Source organism: Tyto alba, unplaced genomic scaffold (genome assembly GCF_018691265.1).
Source record: "Tyto alba isolate M040663 unplaced genomic scaffold, T.alba_DEE_v4.0 Super-Scaffold_1000006, whole genome shotgun sequence".
NCBI classification, from domain to species: domain Eukaryota; kingdom Metazoa; phylum Chordata; class Aves; order Strigiformes; family Tytonidae; genus Tyto; species Tyto alba.
The window spans coordinates 11,812,792-11,840,683 of NW_024881272.1; the positions used below are offsets into that span (position 1 = coordinate 11,812,792).

General features: G+C 38.6%; 1 protein-coding gene across 4 annotated transcripts; it reads left to right on the forward strand.

Annotated features, from left to right (window-relative positions):
* The first annotated feature begins 99 nt into the window (after positions 1–99).
* Positions 100–27,701, forward strand: WDR47 (WD repeat domain 47). 4 transcript variants are annotated; one of them, XM_042786363.1, is made up of 16 exons: positions 100–347; positions 1,469–1,597; positions 6,169–6,335; positions 7,908–7,991; positions 8,532–8,616; positions 10,252–11,054; positions 13,611–13,737; positions 16,335–16,513; positions 16,619–16,876; positions 17,538–17,613; positions 19,646–19,803; positions 23,085–23,254; positions 23,903–24,073; positions 24,488–24,619; positions 25,361–25,579; positions 26,304–27,701. In XM_042786363.1, exons 2-16 carry the CDS (start codon positions 1,481–1,483, stop codon positions 26,444–26,446), a joined length of 2,889 nt encoding a protein of 962 aa, XP_042642297.1. In that variant the 5' UTR covers positions 100–347; positions 1,469–1,480; the 3' UTR covers positions 26,447–27,701. The 4 variants fall into 4 exon arrangements, with proteins under 4 accessions (XP_042642297.1, XP_042642298.1, XP_042642299.1 ...); XM_042786364.1 differs by having other exon boundaries at positions 13,614–13,737; XM_042786365.1 differs by lacking the exon at positions 1,469–1,597.
* The last annotated feature ends 191 nt before the right edge of the window (positions 27,702–27,892 follow it).

Sequence of the window (27,892 nt, forward strand, 5' to 3'; positions counted from 1 at the left end):
GCGGCGACCGCCGCCATCGGTCCCTCCCGCCCCCGCGGCGCTGGGCGACGCCCAGCCGGGCCGGCCCCCGCCCGCCCCCTTTTCGCCTTCGGCTCCGGTAGCGGCGCGGGCACCCCGCCCCGGTGCGGGGAGGGGCGGCTCCCGGGGCACCGTGCCGCTGGGCAGTGCGCGGTGAGGGCGGGCGCTAGCCGCAGCGCCCGGCGGAGTGGGACCGGGACCCGGACGCCAGCACCAGGCCTGGTCCGTTCCCCCTCCACCGCCCCCCGCCCGCGGCGCAGCGAGGCCTGCCGCCATCTTCCTCTCACGCCCCGCTGGTGACGGCGCGACCGGGCCGGCGGGCCCCTCAGGTGAGGGCGGGCGGGGGCCGCGCCGGGCTGCAGAGGGGCCGGGACTGGCCCAGCGGGGAGGGGCTGGGGCGGCGGGCCGGGGGGCTGCGCCCGGAGGCGGGGGCGGCCCCGCTGACCCTGCAGCCGCCCCCCCGTCCCCGGCGTGCGGGCAGGGCCGCCCCGCGCCGCCGCTTCCCGGGCCGGGGGGAGCTTCGCCCCGGCCGCCGTCGTCCCTTTGTTGCGGCAGCTGCGGGCGGGCCGGGCCAGCCCAGCCCAGCCCGGCCGCGGTGGCCGGCGCGGCTGTACCTTGTCGCCGGGGCCGCTTCAAAGGAGCGTCGGCTCCTCTGCGGCCCTGTCGGCTGCCGGTGCCGAGCTGACACCCCCGAAATGCTAATGCAGGCTGGGCGCTGTGTAATTAAACAGTGCGGTCGTTTTGAACCCTTTCACCGGCAGAGGTGGATTTCGTGTGGAATCGCACGTGAAGAGGAGGGAAAAAAAATCGGAGGAAGTGGGGATTTTGTAGTCAAAATGCATTCATTTCTACACTCTGTAACTTGTTGAGTTTTTGGTTTTTGTTTGTTTTTTTTTTTGTGTCTTTTTTTTTTTTTAGTTTTCTGCGTGCTATTTTCACTCCAATATGGAAGTATCACATAATGTAATGTCACCTTTTTGGCATTCACCGTGCAGAACACAGTCAGTAAAGAGTGTTCATGTTGTAACAAGGATTGAGGAACGCACAAAGTTTTGCCAGTCACCTCTAAGGCGTGGTGAGATAAGGATTACTGTGGTGGCTCTAAAGCAACAGCTGATCTAAGCAAGGTAGAAAAATTGTATTACTAGAGAGCAAGCCAGTGAAAAATCTGTGTGAGGAAGAAGAGGCTAGTATGTAAGAAGACACTTATTTCGTGTGTGTTACAGTATAGAAAGGTTTCAATTGTGGAGTTAAACAGTACAGTTTGAAGGTTTTCTGTTAAGGGTTTCATATGTTCAGTATTGTTTATTTGAAATAATGAATCGTGTGTTCTCTTAGGGTAAAATGGGTGTCAGTTACGCTAACTGTTGTGGGAATCTATTGTAATAAAAAATTTGGCCTATAGGTTGTTTTTTTTTTTGTTTGTTTTTTGTAAATTCTTTTGATGTAGAGTAACTGGAAGATGATTGAGGGCACATCAGAATCGGAGCCACTAGGTACTGGCCGGGCCCCGAGTCCCCCGTGGGGTCTGTGTAGGCGGAACTCCGGAGTGGCCTCTGGGCAGGCCCAAGAGTCCTATGTAAGTGACTGTGGGGTGGGTGAAGAGGTGAAATAACTTTACATGAAACAGCTACCTTTTTAAGTATGTGCTGCTTCTTCACATTGAATTTTCCTGTGACATAGCTCACCAAGATGCTGAGGTTACAGATATGCATTGCAGCTGTCACTGAAGTCAGTGAGCCAAGACTTCTAATTAGGCATCGCTTCTCCCTTTAAACATATCACTGCTCTCTCAGTATGACATTTAAGATTTGAATTATAATATTGCTTTCTTGTGTTTTTGAGTAGTGATTTTATATTCTTTGCCCAGTTTTGTGAATGCATATTGTATACTACTGGCGAGTGATCTATTTCAGATGATAAATAATGCAGGAATAGCGCTTATTTTAGAATTTCACTATTTACTTGTTTTCCAGAATATTAAACCTTACTTTTAATGTTCTATCATGTGAATTCACATACGTTTTAAATTTCTTCTAAGGGAGGTAACTGAAAGAGAAACACTATTTAGATGCTCTTTTTAGACACTGCAGATTTAGAAACATTTTCCTGAAATAGTATATTTATATGCATAAGTGTATATCTGTCTATTTTTTAAAGAATTGTTTTCTGTTCTTATAACAGCATGAGAGGATTCTTGCTGTTGGCATGTTCTTAGAATATGAGTAAGAACAGAATAAGAGTGAAACCTCTCTGTGGAAAATTTAGGAGTAGGTACTCTAGGTTCTGAAGAGCTTGTTTAAAGAACGTCTTGTCCATTGAAACTACAGAGAAAACATATGCCAAATTTGTGGCAAGAAGCTGTGGTTTGTTTTTTCTCTTGATGTAGCTTTATTAGGAGGAAAACAAATTTAAATACAGAACTAGGGGGAGTGGACAGGAGAAAGAAGGAAGGAGGACAGATGCAGAAAAGTGCTGTTCTGAAAAGACTGGTTAAGATAAAGCTTGTAGCAAAAGCCTGGTTGGTAGAAGGCACCTGAAATGTTAGGCTCTAATACTCATCTGCTTTCATTTGTACCTCAAGATAATGCTGTGCTTCAGTCATTCTTGAGTATTAGTGCTTGAGCTGATCAGATTGTGGCGTTACGTGCCATATGTGCTGGCAGAAAGCAGTATGGTGGGATGGACCAAAGATGAAGCTTGGGCTCTAATCTTGAGTTTCCCTGCTGTTATTTGCTTTATTATTATTATTATTATTTATACACATACACACACATCACTGAGTGTCAGAAAAACGGATGTATTTCATAGGGAGTGGTGTGTAAGCCTATGTATATTTATAATTTCATTATAGTGTTATTTTTGACATTATGGTGCTTATAAGAGAATTCTAATCTCTTCACCCTGAAAAAACATCAGTTACATGAAAATCTTCTCTAGCAGGTTTACCGTGCTTTCCTAGCTATTTGTGTTGCTCTGACTGCAGATGCACACTAAATACTTTCATAATACTGTTAATGTATGATCTTATCAGCGTGCTTGGACTCTTCTTCAGACGTACAGTATCCAATCTAGTTTGGATATTATATTTTTCTTAACAGGATGCTAAAAGTGCTGTTACTAACAAATATGGAGCATGCTGATCATCCTTTACCTGAATTTATATGGCAATATAAATAACATAAATGAAGCGTTAGAATTGGCAAAGGCTTAATGTTCTGGACAAACCTGTTCTTTTAATACTACAGCGGAAGGTGGAAAACAACTTCTTGCAGATGCTAGATTTTACTTAATGCAGTTATACTCTTAAGCAGAGTACTGAGCATTATGCTCATTTTTTCCATCAATAGAATATGTAAATAATTAAGACAGTCTTAAAGCTGTGTAGGCTGCCTTCCCGTTCAGGCTTGAGTGTGGTAGATCTAGTTGAAAAGAAAGCTGGGCTTGGTGTTTCTTTCTTCAAAAGGAGTTCAGAGTTTCCTGATGGGCAGTCTCAGTATAGCTTTGCTTAGGTTTTGCTTTGTCTTTTGGCAAGGAAGTTAATTTGTTTTACATAAAGACCACCAGTGCCATAAAACATAAGAGAAATGCAAATGCATTGGGTGAGGCTGGGAATTAAGATGTTAATACTAAACTGTTCGTTAAATGTGTGTTGGTTTTCTTTTTTTCCTTCAGTGTATAAGGGTAGGGTTGAATTTTTTATCTGGGACTAAAATCCATTTCCAGTTGCCAAAAGGGGAAGTTGAAACAGTGCTGGAATAGAAGGAAAAGGCATCTTCCTACAAGTTCTGGCTTTGGATTTGTGTGTCTATCTGCTTTCTTTCCTGCAGCAAAGCTTTCTGCAAGCCAGATTTGAAAATTTTCTTTGACTTCACTAGCACAGAGTGGGCCCATGGTCTCTGGGTGTGTCTTTCATGAGACCCATCAAAATACTTGGGGTTTGGAGTCTTCTGTGACTAAAATGAGAATTAAAGGCAGCCATTTTAAAAATGAAGTTAGGCCATTTCATCTGGCACAATTAGGTCTCCGTTGTTCCAAAATAAACTGTGGTGCTATAATCAAATGCTTTCCTAGTCAAATGTTCTGGCAAAAACTTACTTGGAAAAAAGTTGACATACAACTGTGAGGAAGATGGAAAACTTGGGAATTTAGATGATGTAGTATAAAACCCCCTCTTAGTAATGCCAAATTTTTTGTATCCCTTCAAGTTCATTAGCAATGGTTTGTGATGATTAGTGAGAAGTTTCACTGGAATATTTGTCTCTTCCCCTGTTCTCTGGTGAATAATTATTTTTTTGTTAATAGTTTGAGTGTCTTATTTGAATTATTCAAACTTCTATCTGTTCTTTGATTTCTTATTACCAGTTTCTGTACATCTTTGCTAATGTGAGATAGAGAACTAGCTTACGGGCTCTGGTTTTCCAGGGCCAATGGGTCTGGATGCTGCATCATCTCTTCAGCTGGTCTTGGGAGCTGTGTTAGCCACAGTTGTCTTCCAGCATTGTGGCTGCTAGATTTCTGCCTAAGTAAATGGTTGCATGAGGGAATTAAGTGGTATTTTTAATTCTCCTTTTGAATGAAAAGGGGGAGCACCTGGGGTAACTATAACCTCTTGCTGTGGACATCTTGCTCTGTGTGGTCATATCCCTTTATTCGTATTTCTGATCACTGTTATTCCACTGTCTCTCCTTGTTTCTGGGGATATTTCTTCCTGCTGATGGTTCCTCACTGATACTCGCTGCTTCTCTGTTCTTTGGTGCACTCTTATAATTAATTTAAGCCAGGTTAAGACTTTGCTACTTCCAGAAAGCAAACCTCCGTCAGTTCCCTGTGTCCACAGAGTGAATAAATGTTTAACTTGTGCCTGGAGTGGTTCGGCTAACCATACAGCTCCAGTGTGGGTGCCATGAAGCAGCTGGGGATGTGTGGCTGAGCACAGAAGTGGGAAGAGGGACTGCCCCTTTCTACAGCAACATGGAGTTAAATTAAAGTTATCCTGATGTGAAATCACATTCTTGTAGCTGCTGGCTTTTTTGAAGAGCTTCTGATGAGGCAAGGCTATGTGACTTGGCTGTGTTATAGGGTTTCTCCCCACATCCCCAGATAGTTTTCAGCTGATCAACTTGGGAGCTACAGCTGTAAAGTCTTTTAAGGTTTTGATTTTTTTTTTTTTAAAGTAGAACAGCTTCTTCTTGTCCACTTTAAGTCAGACTTAAGGAACCATGCAAGACTTAGCCAGAAGCAGAATTTATTTTAGGTTTCCTAAGAGAAGTACGTGCTACAACTCTCATATCCTTGGAGGAATTGTGTTGCAAAGGAGCTTGGATGTTGTATCCATGGGAGCTTTAAACAAGCTGTCTGCTGCCAGCCAGGGCCTTGGCCTGTCACTGCCCCAGCTGCATCTTCCCACTTGTTTCTGCTGGCTGGAGAGCTCATTAGGCTGTTGAGCCACTTCAACACATGAGTTGGTGGAAAAGCCAACCCAGTGACAGAAGTGAGGAGTACTGAGAAAAGGCCAGGAGCGTGCAGGTGAGTGCATGGGACTGGCAGTCAGAGGTCAGACTGTCTTGGGCCACCGTGGGTTTGCAGCTTTAGATTGTTGATACAGCTTATAGACAGAAGTAGGTGTCCTTATGAAGAAAGAATGAAAAGCCCTGGCTTAATTGTTATACACTACTTGAAAAAACAGGGTAGGGGGAGACTGCATTTTTAGTGTGCTGTGCTTTTTGTATGTGTTTGAAACATTTAGGTTTATATATTAAATTCTCAAGATAATGACATAGTAACTGGCTCATTTTTATGCTCTTTGAACTTCACTGTTTGCGTTTCAGAAAGGAAAATTTTACATATTGCAGACATGGTAAGCACAATATTTTCACACCACAGGAGGATTGATTTCTTGATAGATTTGTTTATCCCCTATGTATGCAGAGGACAAATTTAAAAAGTACAGATGCATTGCTAGGTCTTAATTGTAGCTTTATAATCAACCTCTTAAAATCGATTTCCTAATCTTGTGTATTTAATTTTCAAAATGCTACAATATTTTGTCCTATAAAACTGTATTTTTATTTTTTTAGTAGCCAACATGTGTTAACCAAGCATAAAATAAGATATTGATCGTAGATAAAATTATCTCTTCCCTTTTAGGCTGCCATCATGACGGCTGAAGAAACAGTAAATGTTAAAGAAGCTGAAATAATTAAACTAATACTAGATTTTCTGAACTCAAGGAAACTTCATATAAGTATGCTGGCACTTGAGAAAGAAAGTGGAGTCATTAATGGCTTATTTTCAGACGACATGCTTTTTCTAAGGTAAGACTTCTTTCTCGGTGCTTAAATACCATATATATGACACCATGCAGTTGGAGTGTGATTCAGTGGGAAGTCCTGTGCCACTATACAGGACGTCTTATGCCCTCATCTGCTTCTTCCTCATCCCAATTCTGTGCTTCAGCCCTGCATTGTGTTCCAGCTCTGAAGCTAATGACATCCTTCTGTAAGCCACCTGAAGGAACTGGCTAGGCATCATCAACATAGGCTGACTTAGATTTTGTAGTTGTTGTTGTTTTCTTGTTTGTTCATTTTAACTTGGTTGTTTTTCGTGCATGCTAATGAATTAAAGTGGGAAGGAATCTTAACCTGCCCTGACACTGGCACTTGTTATATTGCGGAAAACACATCAGCAGGAATAGGATGGGAGAGCAAGATCTGTTGGCATCAGTGATCTGTTATTATCTGCTTACTGTGCCACACAGAACTGAATGTGTAGTTTATTGACTTTTAAAATAAATAAAATATTTTGACAATATTCTAGTGCTAAGGTCTAGGATGAGTGGAGTGGTTTCCAAAGCTTTTCCCCAAAAATATTATCTGTATTTCAGAATAATACCCAGATTTCTCTTAAATTTAACAATATGAAAGAGGTGTCTGCTGTCATCAAGGCATCAGAGTTGATATGATTTACCATTCACGATATTGACCGCAGAATTACTAAAAAGAGTCACTGTAGATGTACACGCGTTTTTTAGCATTGCTGTTTTCTATTTCATGGCAAAGGTACTTAATAACTTTGTAGATGCTTGAGAAAATAATTTATCCAGCTGTTCTTAAAACATCAAAAAATATATTTTATCACTGAACAAGATTACTTACCTGGCATCCCTTTTAATTAATATTAGAGATATTGGAATAAAATTAAATTCAAGAAGAATTAAGAGAAAGAATAAAGTTATTAAGCCTATTTGTTTGTCTCAATCTTGGCTTAGTTGGAGTATACATCTAATGAGAAACTGGCCCCTTGTAGGTCTGGGCCTTTTACACAGAACTCATGTGTGTGTTATGGAAGTGTGAAGAAACTGAACTAAACCACCTGTGCAGTGTAACCCACTGAATTTGGAGCTCTTGTGCTGGCATAGCTCCTGCCAAGCATCTCCTCTTACGTTCTTAATATGGGAGAGGTGTGTCTTCCCACCCCCCTTATAAAATAGGCCCAGCAAGATTTATACGTTTAACCCTTTTTAAATTTCACTTTCATTCCTCGGGATGTATTTGTTGAATCAATATATTGATTTGTATTCTTCAAGTAAGATTTTTTTTTTTCAATGAGAATTACAAGTAAAACAGGAGACACAGGACCATTTTGTCTTTTTTGATGTGCCTTTAAAAGTAATTAATATTTGTACTTCCAGTATGCAATTATTTTTACAAAATACTGAGAAAGGACTTGGATTTTGCACTTACTACTAGTCACATCAGATCCTGGTATCTGTGCAAAGCATTAACTTTTCAAAGCAGGTTGATTACCTGTTGTGTATTTAAATGAGCTCCTTACTTAGAAGGATGTACTTGTCCAGTGAAATAGGAGTGACTTTTTTTTTTTACTAGGCAATTGATTCTTGATGGTCAGTGGGATGAGGTTCTTCAATTTATTCAGCCTCTTGAATGTATGGAAAAATTCGACAAGAAAAGGTAAAACAGAATGTATGTCAGAGTTCAATTTTTTGGGTTGTGGGAAATATATTAATTTCAAAGTATTGTGTATGAAAGTAGTTCTAAATTTTTCACCTTGGTTTTTGTTTTTTCTAACCTGTATAGAGGTCCTAAAGTGTGTGCATGTGTTTTAACTCATGACAGATTGCATGCACATATTCTTCATGAGTTCTTGTTTGCTATCCTCTTGAGGAATATGGTGTGTGTTGTACTATCTTTTTATAGTTAGCTGCTCTGTCATATTTCTAATCCAGAAATGAGTATGATTGCTATACTTATTTTCTTATTAGCCTTCTAATATTTTTAATGTAATACTTCTGAAAGCAATAATTGAAAAATAACATTTCCTGTTAAAAAAATAATTCTGTGGTTACCAATTGTTAAAAATTGAGATTGGAGTTGCTTGTCATTACAATTCCTGTTTCTAACTAGAAATTTGCTGTAAAATACCTTGCTTGTCTCTGGAAGAATGTTTAGCTACTGGATGGACATGTATAGTATTTCACTTCTCACCTGCAGATTTCGTTACATTATAATGAAGCAGAAGTTCTTGGAAGCCTTATGTGTAAACAATGCCATGTCAGCAGAAGATGAGCCTCAGCATGTAAGAATTGACTTTGGTCTGGGAATTTTTTTGTTGTCAATGCCACTTGACATATTCTGATTAAAGGCAGAGCAGAAGCTCCCAGCACTGAATAAACAAATTTTAGCTATTACCAAATGGCTTCATAAACAATGGAAAAAATAACTGATATTCTTTGGAAATTAATGTGGCTCCCAGGTCTCAAATAGAACTGTATATACAGGTGTTGCTTGAAATTTAGCAGCATAGATCAGTGACCATATGCTGTGTCTGTGGTCCTGATCCTGAGATTTACTTTAGGCTCTTATGCTAAAGTACAGGGTTCTTTTTTTAAAAAGTGTTCTGAAGCAAGTCTCAGAATCACAGAAATTTATTGTCATAATCAGGACCAGGTGAAATATTAATTTGAATTAACCTTATACTTAATTTCTGTTGCTTTTAGAGGGAAAGGACACAGTTGTTTCTTTGGAGGGAACAGATGTGTCCACAAAGGACTGATTCGGTTAAATGTGCAAACAGCAGGAGCTGTGAATGTAGGTTTTCAATATGGAAAGAAACATTAACTCAAACTGGCAAAGATGATATGTATATTGTGAAATTAATTATCATGTTTTCATTTATGTTGATAATACAGGAATGCCATATTTCTAACACAAAAATATAATGAAATTTAAAATGAAGAATGCCAGTAGTTTTAAGACAATTGATCTAATTTTCCAAACTGAATTGACTTTGATTCTCTGTCCCGTTACACATATATTGTGGATCTTATCTGGACAGTGTGGAGAAAGCTAAAAGTCTGTCTTTGTAGTTGTAAAGGCAAGGTGTGCTATTCCTCTAATCAGTTGACCTGTATATTGTTACTAGATAGCAGTAGAGGAAAAAACTTCAGATATATGTCCTTTATTTTTTCTTTTGAATGTTGCCAAATGTATTGGCATGTTGTGTATGAAAGGCTGCTGTACTGAGCATATGCTAGGTAGCATGGGTGAGTTAGGGGGTTTTATTATTTTTTAAATCATTGTAACTAAAAATGCCAGGTTATGTGTATTTAACATGGTTCTTGCCTTTTAGCTATTAACAAGCTTTTTACTAAAGCTCTCTATTCATTTGGAGATCTTACTTTCTGAGAACATTTTCAACTTTTTAACACTTTATACTAAAGGACAGAAAATCTCAATATAAAAGGCAACTCAGAGTTGCTAATCACTGTAAACTAGGGAAACCTACAAGTTTTCTATAAGTTACAAACAATAGCTTTTCATAGAAATAAAAAAAAGGGGCAAATAAGTCAATTGGCTTTGATAATGGAAGTAACCTTCAGTGCCACAGTAAAATTGAAGTTGTTTAGCTACAGATTTAAAATTTTAAGCCGATCAAACCTGCAGTGACATTAAAAAGTTCCATAGATCTGTAGGAAGTGGGACTGGCCAGGGAATTTAGGAACTCAAAGCATCCAGGAGTTTGACTCTTGTAACATTTGCCTCAGCCATTTCAGACTCTATATTGTGTGCTGTTTTAATCAAATTATAAACAGTAATAGTAACAAAGGAATGATGGTGGTGAAATTCTGCCACTGCCTATTCTTCTTCAACTGTTTGTAGTACATACGTTTCTACAATAAAACTACTCTGTTCATGTTCAATATTTCCGTAGCTGGAATTTACAATGCGAGAGGCTGTACAGTGCTTGCATGCTTTGGAAGAATATTGTCCCTCTAAGGAAGATTACAGTAAACTCTGCTTGCTACTGACGCTGCCTCGCTTGACCAACCATGCAGAATTCAAGGACTGGAATCCCAGCACTGCACGGGTTCACTGCTTTGAAGAAGCCTGTGTCATGGTGGCAGAGTTTATTCCTGCTGACAGGAAACTGAGTGAGGCTGGCTTCAAAGCAAGTAACAATCGTCTATTTCAGCTTGTAATGAAGGGATTGCTTTATGAATGTTGTGTGGAATTCTGTCAGAGTAAAGCAACAGGAGAAGAAATCACAGAAAGTGAAGTATTGCTGGGCATCGATCTCTTATGTGGTAATGGGTGTGATGACTTGGACCTTAGCTTATTATCATGGCTGCAGAATCTGCCAGCTACTGTTTTTTCTTGTGCTTTTGAACAGAAGATGCTTAATATTCATGTTGATAAACTCCTCAAGCCTACAAAAGCTGCGTATGCTGATCTTTTGACGCCTCTTATCAGCAAACTTTCTCCTTATCCATCATCCCCAATGCGACGGCCTCAATCAGCAGATGCTTACATGACCCGCTCCTTAAACCCTGCCTTAGATGGCCTGTCATGTGGATTAACAAATCACGATAAGAGAGTCACAGACCTTGGGACCAAAACCTCTCCAATGTCACACTCCTTCGCTAATTTCCATTACCCAGGAGTACAGAATCTCAGCCGAAGTCTTATGCTTGAGAATACTGAGTGTCACAGCATTTTTGAAGAGTCACCTGAGCGGTAAGTGCAACTGTAGCTTTATTTTTACCTTGGCTTATGTTGCACTTGATATGACTGGGTTCTTGCCTGCATTGTAACTTTGAACGTAATTGTGACATTGAAACATAATTTGGTTGTTTAAATTCTGCTTTAATTTAAACTCTGTATACAAGGTGTTGTCTTCCTTACGCTTTTATGATTAAAATAGGTTTTCATATTTGGTTTTGAGGCTTATGGGTTCAATCTGGACTTCCTTAAAATGGAAATACTAATGCAGAGCACAGATACGTGCTGACTATGTAAGAGTCTAGCTAAGATTTGTATTTAGTCTTACAGAATTCTTTCATTCCAGATAAATAAATGGATACAGTGGAAAACAGTAACTCCATCTTCTTTCCTCATCCCATTCTGTCCTCAAGCGTCTGGAAATTTTGGTGCTGACACTGTAAATGATTAAATTTACTTGAAAAGTTTACATATAGAAATAGTCTCAATGAAGTCAGTGGAAATTACCATATGCAGTCATTGTGGCATTCCTCTGTCACTTCAATTTTCACAATAGTAGTTCCGCTTAAATACGTACTTACCATTTTCCAAATCAAATCTGAATAAGATGGCTGAAGGTGTTGTGGTTTTTATATTGGACTTGGGGGTAGTTGGGTTATGGTAGTGGTGAATGCTATTAATAATCTATTTTAATGCAATGTAAGCTGCAAAACTGACTTTTTCCTTAAGACCTAAAGTGGGTCAAAACTTTGCACTGTTTACCCTCTGAGAGAAAAGCCCACGTAACTAGGAGAAATGGTTCTTGTCAATCAAGAGCTTATTGTCATGTTTTTGCTTGGCCTTCATTTTTTGATCAGCAGTTATGCCCCTTTCTAAACATTCTATCCACGCTTCTCTAGGAAAGCAGCTTCCAGCTTTTTTGGCTCTTTGAGGGCCATGTGGGTAACTAGCACTGTACTTGGGTGCACTGGCCAGCAGAGGACACTTTGAGAGCTGTGGCGTTCAATCCTGGCCACAGTTGTGACATTGTCTGTTAGTTTTGATTTATAGGAAAATTCTGTATCTTGTGTTAAGATAAAGAGCAGCTGTAAATAATAAAAGGAAACAAACAACATCATACTGATGTCAGTTAACCAATGATAATGGAAACTTTTCCAGTAATTTAATACGTTAATGTTTTAATACATCATCTTAATGCTTATCTTGAAAGGAGCGAATTTGTTTGATTCTGAGTTATCCACTTCACATCTTTGGTTTTACCAGCCTCTTCACAACTGGAGTTGTTGTGGATAGCTTAAGTCTTATGGAAGTACAACTTGTGTTACATTTTCTAAAAGTGTACTCTGAAGATAGGAAGGAATTGTGAATCCTCTAATTTTACTGATCTGTATGCACAAATGTTAATATTGTGCATGTAGCCCAGGGTCCAATGTTACAACTGATTCTCAAAAGCTTTTTGTTTCCCTTTTCAATATTAATGTACTAGAAAACTTATTTGTACAGAATTAATCCTGTGGGCTAAGTGGTAAATTGGTGCAATTCTCTGTGTAGACATTTTCATATGATGTTAAGTGAAGTTTATAGTTCTTAACATGTTTTTTCTAACTCTTGGAGGCTAGAATTAGGTTAAGGGGCCAGACCCATAGTTTTCAAGAAGGCATTGCATTTTTCAGAAGAAAATCCAAATTCAAATTAAGTGTGTCCAATTTAAATGAGATTATTTACAAGGATGGAAGCTGGAAATCTGAGGTTTATGTAAATCTGGCGCTTGCTTCCTCTTGCACATGACAGAAATACCATATTTCTTTTATAAGTTGTAATCAGCAAGTAATTACTTATCTTTTCGTCAGCTAAGTTACTTTTGTTATTATACAGAGATAGCCAAAAAGTTTAAAATAACTTCTTAAAGAGCTTTAAGTTAATGAGTAAAGAGGACTTCAGGTTGACAAAACTGAAGACGACAATCCAAGGCTTTTAATGTGTTCTGCATACTTACTGATTGCTAAAGCATTTTGGAAAGAGTTCCACGCAGAAATACTTACGTAACACAAGAATAGCAAAACTGATATAAATGTTTTCCTACGTAGCGCTTTGAGGAGTGCTCAAGCTGATGGATGTTAAACATGGTTTAAAATCAGACTGGTAGTGGTAATAAAACTAATATCTTACACTATGTGACCAATGTCTTCTCTATCTGATACATTCCATGCACATTATTGCTTTGAAAATAGGAGATCTTGAATAACTTGTTAGTTAAAGGGTATATAATTTAGGTGTAGGGATAGAAAACATGGAATTTGGATATCACATGGTACTAAGGCTTTTTGGATTATGTGGGAACAAAGCACACTGACTGTGCTTTTTGTTTGAGTTTTATTTTGCTTAGTGTAACCCATAGCAAGTGGCATTTTTTTCCTAAGCAGTATCTTCAGTTTTATGTGACTTAAGTAGTTTGCATACTTGTGTTATCAGCTTTTACTCTAGAATGTTATCTCTCTCTACTTACCAGGGGATTTTCTTCTCTTAATTTTTCTCAATTAAGCTTCTCTTCTTTTTCCATGTTGCTGCAAGAAGTGATACTCCCGTGGAGCCACAGCATCCTATCAGCAGTGAGACTTCGTGTCAGAGTTCAGTTCCAGAAAATGAACCACTTAATGGAGCACAGAGTCAGGGATCAGCCAAGCAGGAGAAAAATGAGGTAGTGGTTGTTTGTTTAAAAATAATGAGACCCATTGAGCTGTGTTCTGATCACTTCATAATGATTTGCCTTTGTGTTGAGAACGTCATGCATGACAATGGGTTGCTTTGAATCTTGTTTTTACTACAGTGGAAATACAATATTGCATCTTGTATAAGAAACTACTCTTTTTTTTCCCATTATATAAAGTTCTGCTGTCATTGGACTCTGTAATGCAGCTGATGAGTGTGCCTTCTCATGCAGCAGTGTTGCTAAAATGTTGTGTATTATCTTAAAAAAAAATATGCTTTGCGGTACTCAAAGCCAACAATGTTAGATTTAAACGATGCTTAAGAATCATCTTAGTGTTTTAGCTGGAATCTGGCACATAGCCTGCAATTTTTAGTGTTAACGCCAAGTTTGATAGGTCATCTTACATGATTTTCTGTCTAGAATGCAGAGAAATTAAAATTGGATTATCCCCTAGTAAATGTGTCTTTGCTGCTCAGAATCCAATAGTGTAACTTTTTCTTGGATTCATCTTTGAAGGCTTGTGCCTTGACTTTCCTTTTCTTCCTTTTTTCTCCTTAACAGCAATATGGGGAAAGTTCAGTAGGAAACAATGAAAACAGTCATTTATTCTGTTCCTTTTCCACAGTTTTAAATATCTGTCTCTTAATTCAGCAATGATGAAAAACATTATGCAGTCTGTTTTGTTTGCTGACTTGAGTTTGATTTTTCTTAAGTAAACTTTGTCTTGGCTTATGACATGTATGTGGTACTGAAAACCAGTCTAGTCTTGACAGGGCTGTATTCGTGTGGACTCTGGATACTTGAGTGAGGCAACAGCGCCTGTTGGAGGATTAACAAAGTCTTCCAAATTTGAGGACTTTGCTCCCCTCAAGGACTTTGCTGAGTAACTTCTCTGCTGCAACAGTGTTGTATATGCACATTGCAAATAAGGGGAGGGAGGAAAGAGCTTTGCTAGCCATAGAACAGAGCGGGCTTTGAAAGGCAAAAATACGGAGGCAGAATTTGTGGGAGAGAATGAAGACAGGAGATAGTGTGCTGCTGTAGGTGAAGATGTTGGCCAGACTATTATACACAAGTAGAAAAGAAGATAATACCTAGTCCAATTTCACCTTGTCTTGTTTTTCACATGGTAGTGGTATATGTGTACACCTGTGCAAGTAAGAAATTAATTTAAGTTTATTTTCATAGCTTCATTTTTGCATTGTTCCTGGAGGGATTTAGTTAGAAGCCAGAGTTTATAGAATAGAGCACCTGGGCAAAATGTTTTAAATTTAGGTCTTAGTTTGGGTAATAATGACACAGAATCCAGAGGATCAGAGGATTGAATCCATTTGCAACAAAAAGTATCGGTCATGGAAAGAAGTATAGACAAGAGTATACCTGTTGCTTAGAAGGATTATAACCCGGTGACTGGGGAATAGCTCACGTGTTTGAAATACAGAGAGTGAATGCTTTCTAGACTTCTGAAGGTAACTTAGGACAAGTACTCATGTCAGGAAACCTAAGGCAGTAAACTTATTACAAATGCAACAGTGCTAGAAAATCCATTATAAACCAAAAAATTATTCTGTCAAAGAACACAAAATCATAATGCAAGTATTTAAATTTGGAACAAATGCAAAGTCTCATAGTTACAAAGAAAGATCCTCTGCGTGAATTATCTGAACTAATGCAAAGTTACCAGGATGTCCTTACACAGCTTGAAATCACTAGATGATGATGATGTCACTTTCGAATACAAACCAAAAAAATCACCAGGGTGGTTTTCTTTTACTTTTTTTGTCCTACTAGTTGGTAAATATGCAGTTAAGGTTTTTTTCTTTAGAAAATACATGGCACTTCAGTGTTAATATTTTGGCCTTGGACTAAAGCACTTTTGTTGTAGGGTATTTCTGTTTGCTAATTTTTAACTTGTTCTCAACTGTCTTATGGTGGTAGCATTTGGAACTAGTGTCACAGAGAGAAGGTGAGGATCAGGGAATGCAGAAGGCAGTGAGTCCTGGGGAGCTAAAGATAAAATGGAAGACTGAGAAACAAAGATCAAGTATTTGTGTTTGGTCCAGAAATTAAAGAATTTTAAAGTTAGAACAAGATGCTAATTTCAAAAGTAATAGCACTTGAATAGACCACTTGAAGGCTGGCTACTGGGAGATGTTAATTGGCCCTTCAGACTGATGGCAGGGAGGTGTCCACATGAAAAAAACCACTGAATTGGTTGTGAAAATGACTTGGAACTTGGAATTGAGCTTACATTGTTAACTAATTTGTATTTTCAGTTTCCAATCACCTATTCGTTTTGCTTTTAAGTAATACTTTGGAAGCTTTGGAGGAAATAGGAGTCTCCTGAAATATGGCAGAACTCTTTCAACAGTGAATAGCACAGCACAGTCTGGCAGTGATTTCCTTTTTTAATATGTAAATTGTGTCTGGGTTTATGAAAGAATGAAAGCATTGCTCCTCAGAGGAGAATCCACTGGCCTTTTGAATCCTGTACTGAAATAACGAACCAGAAAGTGAACATTTAGGTTAAGTATTGCAATTAACTATTTAATTTTCATCAGTAATTTTCATTTTTTTTTTTTTAGCTTCGTGATTCGACAGAGCAGTTTCAGGAATATTACAGACAAAGACTACGATACCAGCAGCACTTAGAACAGAAGGAGCAACAACGGCAATTGTACCAGCAGATGTTGTTGGAAGGAGGTGTAAATCAAGAAGATGGAGCTGACCAGCAGCAGAATCTTACTGAACAGTTTCTTAACAGGTTGGAGGGTTTTGTTGATTCTCCCTCCACCTGCTCCTATCCTTCCAGGTTCTCATAATAACTTGATTTGGTGGTCTTTTTTTGTTTCTTGTAATTTGTTATTAGATCTATCCAGAAACTAGGAGAATTAAATATAGGTATGGACAGTCTCGGAAATGATGTTCAAACACTTAGCCAGCAATGTAACGGGAGCAAAGTGAATGCATCTACCAATCCAGCAAATAATTTTACACCAGCACCTTCAGATGCTAGTCAGAGGATAACAACTGATAGCTCAAATGTGAATACAAGCACTCCTCGAAAGCGTGGATCAGCTAATCAGATACCCTTTCCTGAAGAGTCACCTGTACAGGGGAACCAAACGTAAGTTATTTGAGACTGTTCAGGACTGGAGGTAGCCTTCTGTTAGCACTGTGGGAGTAGCCGTTTGTATTTATTTTTACTTAATCAAATGAATTTGTCTTTGAGTGGTGGTATTTAGCTACTCATCAGCATTTTCTATATATTTTTGTAGGGATTATAAAATTTTGTTTTTTGACAGCAGACATGGTTTACGTTTTATGCTTATTTTTAATTTCAGACTTCTTATTCCATCTTATATGTATAGTTCTTACTTATTTAGTGTTACATTTTTTATGAAAAACAGACTAGATGGAGAGAGAGCAGCAGGGCAGGATGGGAGCTGGATTTGTTTTGTTAACTAAAGGTAGTGCTGACCTGAAAGCAACAACCATTTTTCCACATATGTGTGTATATATGTGTACACATATGTATGTTAGGGAATGAAAACAACTATTTTGAACTTGCATTCAATTGTTCAATGCCTGGAGTTGCTGCAAAACCAGCAACCGCTTGTAAAAATAATAGTTTGACGATAAAGAATCGGACACTCATAGTGCTTGTCCGCACAAATTGGTCAGTTCTGAGGATGACTGCAACTGTAACTTCAGTCCAGAAAATACTTGTCCTTGATTTTTTTTTTTTTCTGTGTTGTGAATTTAAACTCTTCATCCAATGAAAACAGTGTATCAGAACATGCTGTCACTCAGCCACAGTTGGAAGACTCTACAGGGAATTCAAGTAGGACAAGAGGCGATGAGGTGAGTTTTCTTACTGTCATTCACTGTTTGTGTTTCCACAAGATTCAGTATTTAATCTTGAGTATGTAATATCCTCTCATTGTTAATAGGTATTTAGAACAAATTCCAGTTGATGCAGTACCTAAAGAATCACAGAAGCATTGAGGTTGGAAGGGACATCTGGAGACTGAGTCCAAACCTACTGCTCAAAGAACTGTCAACAAGAGCAGGTTGCTTGGGGCTGGCTCCAATTAGGTTTTGGCTGTCTCCAAGGATGGAGACTCCACAACCTCTGTGGTGTCACATCCCCCTCAGACACGGCAGACAAGTGACTTACATTTGTAAATCCCCAACGGAGTGGACAATAGTGAGACAAGTCTCAAAGTCCATACAGGAGCATTTACTAATTTCCTACAATATACTAATTGGATACATGATAATTGGCTAAGTATCAAATCACAAATTATGGCAAGCAATATAGTATGCCTTGTGTTTACCTAATGATAATAAATAAAAAGGAAAAAAGACAAGAGAGAGAAATAGAGATCACCAGTCTGGGGTCTTGTGTTGGTCTCGTCCAAGTTTGTCAGGGATGCACCCGTCTTCTTTCTTTCTATTGCTTGCTTTTTCCTTTCTATATTTCACTCCTTGCACCCCCCTCAATTTAAACACACTTGGCTCTTTCCCCTAGGTCAACCTGCATGCCTATGTATCACATGTATGGGGAGGAGTAAGGTGCTTTATGGGATGATGTAACTAGCATGATCTGGTTAATCTTTGTTAGCATATTCAGGGGTGTCCGCTTTAATGTCTGCATTTTGCAGATAATGAAGCAAAGGTCATTCATGGGACAGACGGCCCTCAACTTCACAAGATGCAGCAGAGCAGAGTTGTCCTGCCTTCACAGGGCTCCCTTCCCAGTTGCATCCTGTGCCATCCAGGCCGCCTTATCAGCTCTAGACTCCACATTATTCACCCAGTGACTATAATTTTGTTACTTGTAAGTGCTTGAGAGATTCCTCTGCTTGGAGTGCCTCTGCTCCCCCCCCCATCCCTTACCTCTTTCTCAGGCTGTTTTCTCAGTTCCTGTTTTGGGGAGTTACAAGTCATCTCTCATGTGGACAACCTGTTCCCATGTCTGACCATCCTCGTAGTGTTTTTAAAAAAAACCAAAAAAGTTTAAATGGAACCTTCTGTATTTCAATTTGTGTCCATTGGTTCTTGTCCTTTCACTGAAAAGAGTCTTGCTCCATCTTTTTTAGTTCTCCTGTCAGCTGTTTATATACACTAATGAGGTTTATACACAGCCCCCCTTGAAACACCCTTCTGATCTCAAGGCCTAACAGGCCCAGCACTCTCAGCTTCTCCCTGGGCAACAGATTCCAGTGGGATGTCTTTTACAGCCATTGATGTGTGTTTTTCAGGTTAAAATACTGATGATTGGACTTAAGTCAGTATGGTCCGACTTTAGGGAGATAACTTTTCAATAAGTACATTCCAAAGTTCTGCATCAGATAAATATAAATCAAAATTTTTAGAAAGGTGGTGATGAAATTGTAATGAAGCTTAGCATAATTGAATAATAATTTTGTGATATTTACAGGGTGAAAAAGCTGGTTCTTTAATATTACGTTTGTTTTATAAGCTGTGCTTATGACTTGGACTGTTTTCTGTTAAAATGCAGCTTTGTTCCCCTTGCAAGTTTTACACAGATCAAATATGTTTACACAGATATAAACTGTAATGTCATGCGTCTGAGATGGGCTGTTTAGAAGAACAAAAGCTGTTGGAAGCCTGGAGGGAGAATGAGAAATGTTAATCTAATGTTAGCTGTAACTGAATTGAAGAAAATAACTGTTTGAACTATGATGGCTGCTAATGTGGAGTAGACATTGTTTTACAAATCTGTAATTTGAATAGTTTAGCCTGGTGATGCTACTTACAAAACTACTGTACCAAAGTATTAATATTATTCTGGAAAACAGTTGCATCCACTTTTAAATCCTCAGTTTTATTCTGAAGAACCTAATTTGACTGTTATCCTTCTACACAGGATGATAAATCAAAAAAGCAGTTCATTTGCATTAATACCCTAGAAGACACACAAGCTGTCAGAGCTGTAGCCTTTCATCCCAGTGGGAGTTTATATGCTGTTGGCTCCAACTCTAAAACTTTGAGAGTGTGTGCCTATCCAGAAGTAATTGACCCAAGGTAAGAAAGCTTGTGTCATCATTTCTTTCTCTGTAGCATAGCACTTCTTTCTCCTGAAGCTACTGATATCTGAACATTTCATACCTTTATTTTATTGTTGTAAATAGTGCAATTCTCTCCTTAGAAACCTGAACTGCCAAACAAAACTAAGAAGGTCTGTTGAAGAACTTGTGTATTTGTGGGCTGCATTTTTGCTCTCTTCCATTACTGGCAAGATGCATTGCCACAATACCATTTCTTTCCTTATAAAAGTGTTATTTTTGTCTCAGCAGGTGGATTTTTCTGTGTTTACTTTGATGGCTTCTGGTTTTGATATACCACTTGTAAAAGTGGGAGAGAGCATGTGTCAGTTCCCAAGCCAGCACAAGTTGGGCTTTGAGATGCAGTTTCTGGCAGGAGGACATACTTAACAGTAGAGAAAACAATATACTGATGAACTTTTACAGTGAAATTTGCCAGGGCATGCCTGTTGTCCCCTTGTTACTATAAACGTTGTTTTCCTGATACTTTGGTTCCTTGATAGGAAAAGTGCTATTTGTGGTTTACTGTGCACCTAGTCTTTTCTGTTATCACCTATTTTTTCCATAGGAGAGGGCATGGAAATAAATATTTCCATCTCAGTAGCTATCTTGTCTCTGTTCTAGTTAAGGTATTATCTTTGGAGCAGGGGAAGTGCAGGTATCTAAAACTTCACGATTTTGGGAGGAGCTATAAGTACACACAGTGACTTTATCTGAGACACCTTTTCAGTGTAGGCCTCACGTTCACGCTTCCGAAGTGTTCGAAAAGCAATCTGACTTTTTTTTTTTTCTTTTCCTCCTTAAAATATCATCAGTAAGATAGCCTTTGAAGTTTAATTCCAAAATATTTACTGGCAATGTATGAAACAAAAAAAAAAATAGTTTATTTCTTTGATATCCAATGCAAGCTGACTTGCTGGGCTTGAAGCCCAGCCAACCTCCTCTGGATGGGTAAGCAGTGCAAAATATTTTCAGTGGAATGGATGCTTCTTTACTGACTAACTATGGGCTGCTCTGGCACAGCTTGCTATTGTACCCATTGGGAAAGGCTGCATTAACTCTGCAGCCTTAGTCTCTGGTTACAGTGCATGATCTGATGTGCCAAGTGACAGAGTGCATCTGGTTATGAAAGGAATACTGAGATTTCCTTAATTCTGAACTTGTACTTCTTCCTCTTAATGTTGTTTTTCACTGTGCTTACAGACTGCCAAAAACATTTCACCACGGGATTTACAAGTCAGCAGAGAGATTACATTATCTTAAGAGATATTCTAATCTTTCTAGCAACCTGAGTCTAGACACTCATTCAGAATTTATTTTTCAAAGTGCTATAGTTGTGTTAGAATATCTGGTAAATAGCAGCTGTACATCAAAGTTTTGTTGGGACTTCTTTAAGTTTGAAAAATGTCCTTCAAACTGATATATGATTCAGGACAGTTTGGGTTTTTTTTTATTTGGTTGGGGTTTTTTTCTTTCTCCAAAGGTAAAATAGTAGTATGCTTTTTTTGCATGTTTGAAATGAAACGCTGATAGATACACATTACAATTCTTCAGATGTTGCTCAAATAATCACAGTGCTCTCATGCAGTTGGTTGGCAGCATGTGGTCCCTGTGCTGGGCAGGTGCTCCCATGTCCCGACAAAGTCAGTGATTCTCAGCTGCTGTCTCCACCTCTTAACAGATGTTGTGAATCCAAACTCAGTGTGATAGAAGGTGTTGGGCCGTTGAGGAAGCTCCATAGTGTGTGTTGAATGATGATCCTGATTTAGGCTGATCAGCCATGGATTTGCTTTCTGGCAACAAAATAAAAGTAGCTTCCATGTAGATTTATTTTAGTTCTTTAAAAACTTCTGAGATAAACATGGCTTTAGTAAACAGACTGAGATGATTGTCTTCTATTTTTTCTTTTTCTGTGCCTATTTTGTTCAAATATTTCTAGAATGGTTTCTGAATTTTCCAGTAGCAATTTAATTTGTTGAATTTCTATTGTTGATGTTACTGGAGGGAATGTTGGAGTAGGATACAGCCGTACTTTATCTTAAGCACTTAACTACTTCCCACTACGGAAACAGAAAAATAACGTAGGAAGTTAATCGGTTGAAATAGAGGAAATGTACATCAGTGGGACTGTTCCTTTTATTTCAGCTATGTGTAAAGATGATATGGTTTCAGAAATAATGTATGTTATGTTTAGATGCTGTGAAGATTCCTGCATTAACATATAATGTTGAATGTGTCTTTCTTGCACAGACTGCTGTATTAGATTTTCTGATGAATGAAGCTTTGAGAGTCACTTTATTCAACAAATAATATTAAATGCACAGCTCAATGATGAACATGTATGGGTGGGGTTTTTTTGTTAGGTATTTTTATTTAATGGACAAAGGGGAGACAGTACTTAAGACATCATTTTAATACGTCTTCCCAGGTAGGGTTAACACAGAAGCATTTTTCCAGGTCCTTGAACTACTTGAGGTGCTTCATGAGTCACACTCTTTTGAACAGCAAGGATGTCATAAACAACTCCTTGGATAAAACAGCAGGACTCAGTTTTATTGTTAGAATACTACTAGGCACAACAACAGCCCCAAACACAAGTAGATGAAGCCCAGTCATGTAATTACGATGTCATACCAAAGTTATCCCAGTTAGGGATTGTGTTTGAAGGGTGGAAGACTGGAAAAGAAAAGCCTTCCTGCACTCTTACACAGAGGTTACACAGGCTTCTGCATGCTTCTTTCAGGAATCTGGATTTTCCAGTCTGTAGCCTGATAGTTTAGTCCCAGCCTTTAGCCACACCAGCTGCACTGGGTACTGCTATAGCTAGAGTGTGCCTTAAGAGCTTTCTTGGCCTACTGTCACTTAATTGAACTCAAGCAAGCTCAGAAGTGGCCACAGGATCAATTTGTTGAAGTGTCAAGGATGTAAGAGAAAAATCCCACCAATTCAGGACTGGGGATAGGGTTTCATTGTATGTAGCTAGTAATTATTTTATCTGTATCAACCCTTTATAGAAGAAGGGACTATGTAAGTTCTTTTCGTGTGTCCAAACACAGATACAACGGGAAGAACAGGGAAAATTGAGAAAATGGGATAAAGATCCTTTTGCTTTGTCTTAAATCACATGTATATGTTTCAATACAGTCATACGTATTTCACGTTAGCCAGAATAATGGAAGAAACAGTATTTTTGTTTTAAATACAATGTTTTCCTTACAAATAAAATAAAATTGGATCTTTTTCTTTTCTTCTCTTTTCCAGTGCTTATAATGCTCCTAAACAACCTGTAGTTCGCTTCAAAAGGAACAAGCATCATAAAGGATCAATCTACTGTGTAGCCTGGAGTCCCTGTGGACAGCTGTTAGCTACTGGCTCTAATGATAAATACGTGAAAGTACTGCCTTTTAATGCAGAAACTTGTAATGCCACAGGTAGTGTGTGTGTATTTAGTTTAAAGAATTTATTTTTAATTATTTGTCCAATATTCAGCGAAACCATTCAAATGACATTGATTATGTAGTTAATGGATTTTGTTAATTTTATTCTAGTACTTGGATTAACTTGGTGTCTTTTGCCTTTCACCATCACTCTAGTCTCTGTCCAGCAAAGAGCCAGTGAGGGGTTAGGGATTATCTTTTGGGTTTTGTTTGGTGTGGTTTTTTGTTTGTTTTGCAACACTAGTATTGTGCTGTTTTCTGGTAGATTTTTTTTTTTCTTTCTTCCAGATACAGTAGAACAGCCAGATGTTCTTACTCAACTCTAGTTCATGATTGTCAGTAGGCATTTATTTCTACTTCCAGCTTCCCTTTTTGTTGCCTAGTTCTGTCATCTTTTCCCCCATCATAGAAGTCTAAGGCTTTTGTCCCAGCAAATACTATTTTCCACGCCCAACCCTGCTAATCAATACACTGCATATGGCTCTTATGTTTTCTGTTTTGAACTTAGGTTATCTTGTTCTGTGTGATTCAGTTGCCTAAAATATTCTGTATTATCACTGTAGCTGCTTTGGAGATTGCAGCACTAACAGTAATACACAGAGGTATGCCTCACGTTGTTTCTCGATTTTTAAATTATTTTAGGACCAGATTTGGAGTTCAGCATGCATGATGGGACAATCAGAGACCTTGCTTTTATGGAAGGCCCAGAAAGTGGTGGTGCTATTTTAATAAGTGCTGGAGCAGGGGACTGTAATATTTACACAACAGATTGTCAGCGAGGACAAGGCCTTCATGCTTTAAGTGGTCACACTGGTATGTATGTTGCTGCTTCTCTCGCATGTTTAAAGTCTGTTCTATTACAGTAAGTTCTTGGTTTAGGGTTGTTTTGGTTTTGTGTTGTTTTTTTGTTTTTGTTTTTTTTTTTTTTAAAGTCTTTCTGGTTTTCTTCCTAGTAAGACTTTTCTTGCTCTTGAGGTATTTTGGAGGGAAATGGGGAGTGTTCGTTTTTAAATATGTTGGCTATTAGTTTAATGAAGAGAGTACATGTTTCATTCCAGAGAAGATGCAAAGCTGAGTATTGCCTTATATTGTTGGCATTGTAGATCGTGCAATTTGCAGGTTTTCCACAGGACTGTTAAATCTCTGAATGCAAAAATATAATCAGAACTTTAATATTTCATTATCTGATTAATGGTACTTGATCAAATAAAGAAGTCTTGTTCACAGGTCATATTTTAGCACTTTATACATGGAGCGGCTGGATGATTGCATCTGGATCCCAAGACAAGACTGTAAGATTTTGGGATCTGAGAGTGCCAAGCTGTGTTCGTGTTGTAGGAACAACGTTTCATGGAACAGGTAAGACTTGCTATCATGCTTCTGATTGTTCTTGCACAAAAATATGTTTTAAAGATGTCTTAGTAGTAAAGTGTGAATGTAAGGGCTTTTTGCATCACAGAATGGAGCCTGAGCTTTAAAAGAAAGAAGTTGTGAGGATATCTTTACATGTATGTTCTGTTTGGTTTTATTTAAGGTAATGTTTCCTTTGAAAAGTTGGCTATTTTTTTGCTTTGTGACTTTAAAACAGCCACTTCCAAGTACATTAAAACAAGACACAGGATAACTGTTTCAGAATCAAAGGAAAAGCAGCCATTTTTGCAAGTCATCGACATACTCTATAGAAATCTACAGAAAGATTATTAAGAACCATTTGGGCTCAGATCTGGTTCTTGAAACCTGGGGGGGGGGGGAGGACAGTAAATTAGGAGGGAGGGGGGACTTCCTTGCATAGTTCTACATTATTTCATAAAGAATCACTCTTTCCTGTGATGAAACAGACATTTTTTTTCTTAGGCAGCTTTAAATAGTGGCCTTGCTACCATTCCTGTGTGGCCTATGGCTTCAGAGTTTTAAGTGCTAGAACATAAAAATTTTCTTATTTTAAGATAACAGTAGCTAGGTATGTTCACCTTAAATTTAAGACCAGCATTTGGTTTTCTTGCACAATGCATTTTCATTTTTTTTAAAAAAAAGGTTGGCTATTTGCACAAATGTGCATAAGTATAACGTGTGTCTGTCTGGGTTGTTTTTCTCCTGTAGGAAGTGCTGTAGCCTCGGTAGCTGTTGATCCTAGTGGTCGTCTCCTGGCCACAGGACAAGAGGACTCTAGCTGTATGTTGTACGATATTCGAGGAGGACGAATGGTGCAGAGCTATCATCCTCATTCCAGTGATGTTCGTTCTGTTCGCTTCTCTCCAGGGGCACACTACTTGCTCACAGGATCATATGATATGAAAATAAAGGTGACGGACTTGCAAGGTAACCTACTACGAAGGATACTAGGTTAATTTTCAACTTGGTGCTTCTAATACTGAAATTGTAAGAGAACTTTGTTCAAAGATCAGGTTTTAGTTTAAAAGGGGAAAACAATAATAGAGCTTTGAAGGGTTTGAAATGTATAGAAATGTGATTGTGTCAGTTCACGGTTGGCTAGTTGCGTTGCTAAGAATGTAGGCCGTGAACTAAATCTTGTTGCGGGGGGAGGCTCCGATTATGATAAAGGAACTAATTAACACTGTTGTCTGAGGTGGCCATTGCTTTCAGGTAGCATTCTTAAAACTAACCCTTAAAAAAAAGAGAAAATCATAATGATGCTTATTTTTATTGGGAAGAGTTACAAGGAAAGACGATGTCAGGTATATCTAATTGACTTGATACTCTTGGGCCATTGAATTTTAATCACATTGTGTGAAAACCATGAATGCCTGTGTTTTAAAGCTGTACTGTGAGTAATGCCTAAAAAACAAAACACTGGGGCTTTGTGTCATGCTCTGTGTGTGTGTGTGTGTGTGTGAGAGAGAGAGAGAGAGAGAGAGAGAGAGTGGGGTCAAGTATGCTTCATAAGGTGAAATACATCTGTAAGCTTTACTAAATGAACAGGAAAAAAACAAACTCACACACCACAGAAAACCCACCCCAGAAAGCCAAAGAGCTGGAATATGAATTCATGAAATGACTAATGATGTCTGTTCCTCTGCCATAGGAGACCTGACGAAGCAGCTTCCTCTTATGGTGGTGGGAGAGCACAAGGACAAAGTTATTCAGTGCAGATGGCACACACAAGATCTTTCCTTCTTGTCGTCTTCTGCAGACAGAACTGTAACCCTTTGGACTTACAACGGCTAGAATGCAAACAAAGGCAACCTATGCAGCTAAAGCACAGAGACCTGAGACTACAGAACTGTAAAAACAAAGTAATAATAATTAGGCATTGAGAGAGCAGCAGTTGAGCAGAAGAGTGTCTTGTCAAGAGGAGGGGCACTTGTCACGGATTTTTCTGGTTTCTAGGAGGTCTTGGTGTTTTTAGTATGTTCTTTTGCAGTGCTTTCAGTCTTCCATGTGAACTCATGCTGCTGTGACCTATGTGACCTAGTCTTGTTGCCAAAGTCTATGAGGAGAACTCCTATGTTGTTGATGTGCACTCAGAGCAACATGAATGACGTGTTTACAGTTTGGTATTAATTGCATTCCTTGGTCTTTGCCTCAATGAGAAGTTTATATAGAAAACTAAGTTGAACAGTACTTCAGTTGAGTCTGTATGTAACTAGTCACACATACACACAAGAGAAATTACTTCCACTGTCTTTTCAGATTTATTATATTCATCACTTCTCAACAAGAGGTCAAACTTTATCTCCACAATTTCAACTTTTTTAGTAATAAATTGTGAACTTTAAAGGTGACTAGGCAGTAACCACATCTTGATTACGGTCCATTATATAGTGTGGTGTTTTTTCTTTTTTCATCTAAACTGGGGGAAATGTTGCTGGTTTTACTACCTGACATTGTTTTGAACAAGGTAACATGTTGGAGGGAGGAAAAAGTAAAATTGAATACTCTTTCTTTTGCTGTAGAAACCTATAATAGTTGACTTTTTGAATGCAACAGAATACCTCTGTGTATAATGTACTGTAGGAAAGAGTGGATTGGCAGCAGTTGTCACAGTGAGCTTAATGGCTATCAGTTTTTCAAAAAAAAGGGATACCATTAATGCTACAATAGAAACCAGCATGGCTTAAAATGCTATGTCTGCATGATAATTTAAGAATTGTTTAAATTCCCAGTTCAGAAGCTTACCTGAATTTTATTTCTTGCACTGTTTATGTATGGGAAATTGCAGTTTTATTTCTACAAAACTTTAGATTCTAATGTTTATGTATTGTTATATTTTCATATTGTACAGTTCCTTTTCCTTATTAAAATATAAACCTTAAGCATTAGGTTATTTATTTATTTGAACTGCAGTTAAGTTTTGGATTCTCTTGGTTACTAAATTATATGTGCACTGTAGCAAGCATTTTTAACTATCGTATAAAAGTGGAAAGGTAACTATAGAAGTGTATCTGTGCTATAATCTCAATAAAGACCTCCAACACCTGCAGCTGTCTTGTCTGTTGTTTATAATTAACTCTGATACTTAAACCAGACATGAAAATGTGGTTTGTGCCTAGAACTATGAAAGACCTTAGATCTCTCATGCTACCTCCAAGTATCTGATGTTGCAGTGTGGTAAGTAATAACACAGTAGCACAGAGCTGAAACAATGTTTATTTTCTAGATTGGACACACAGG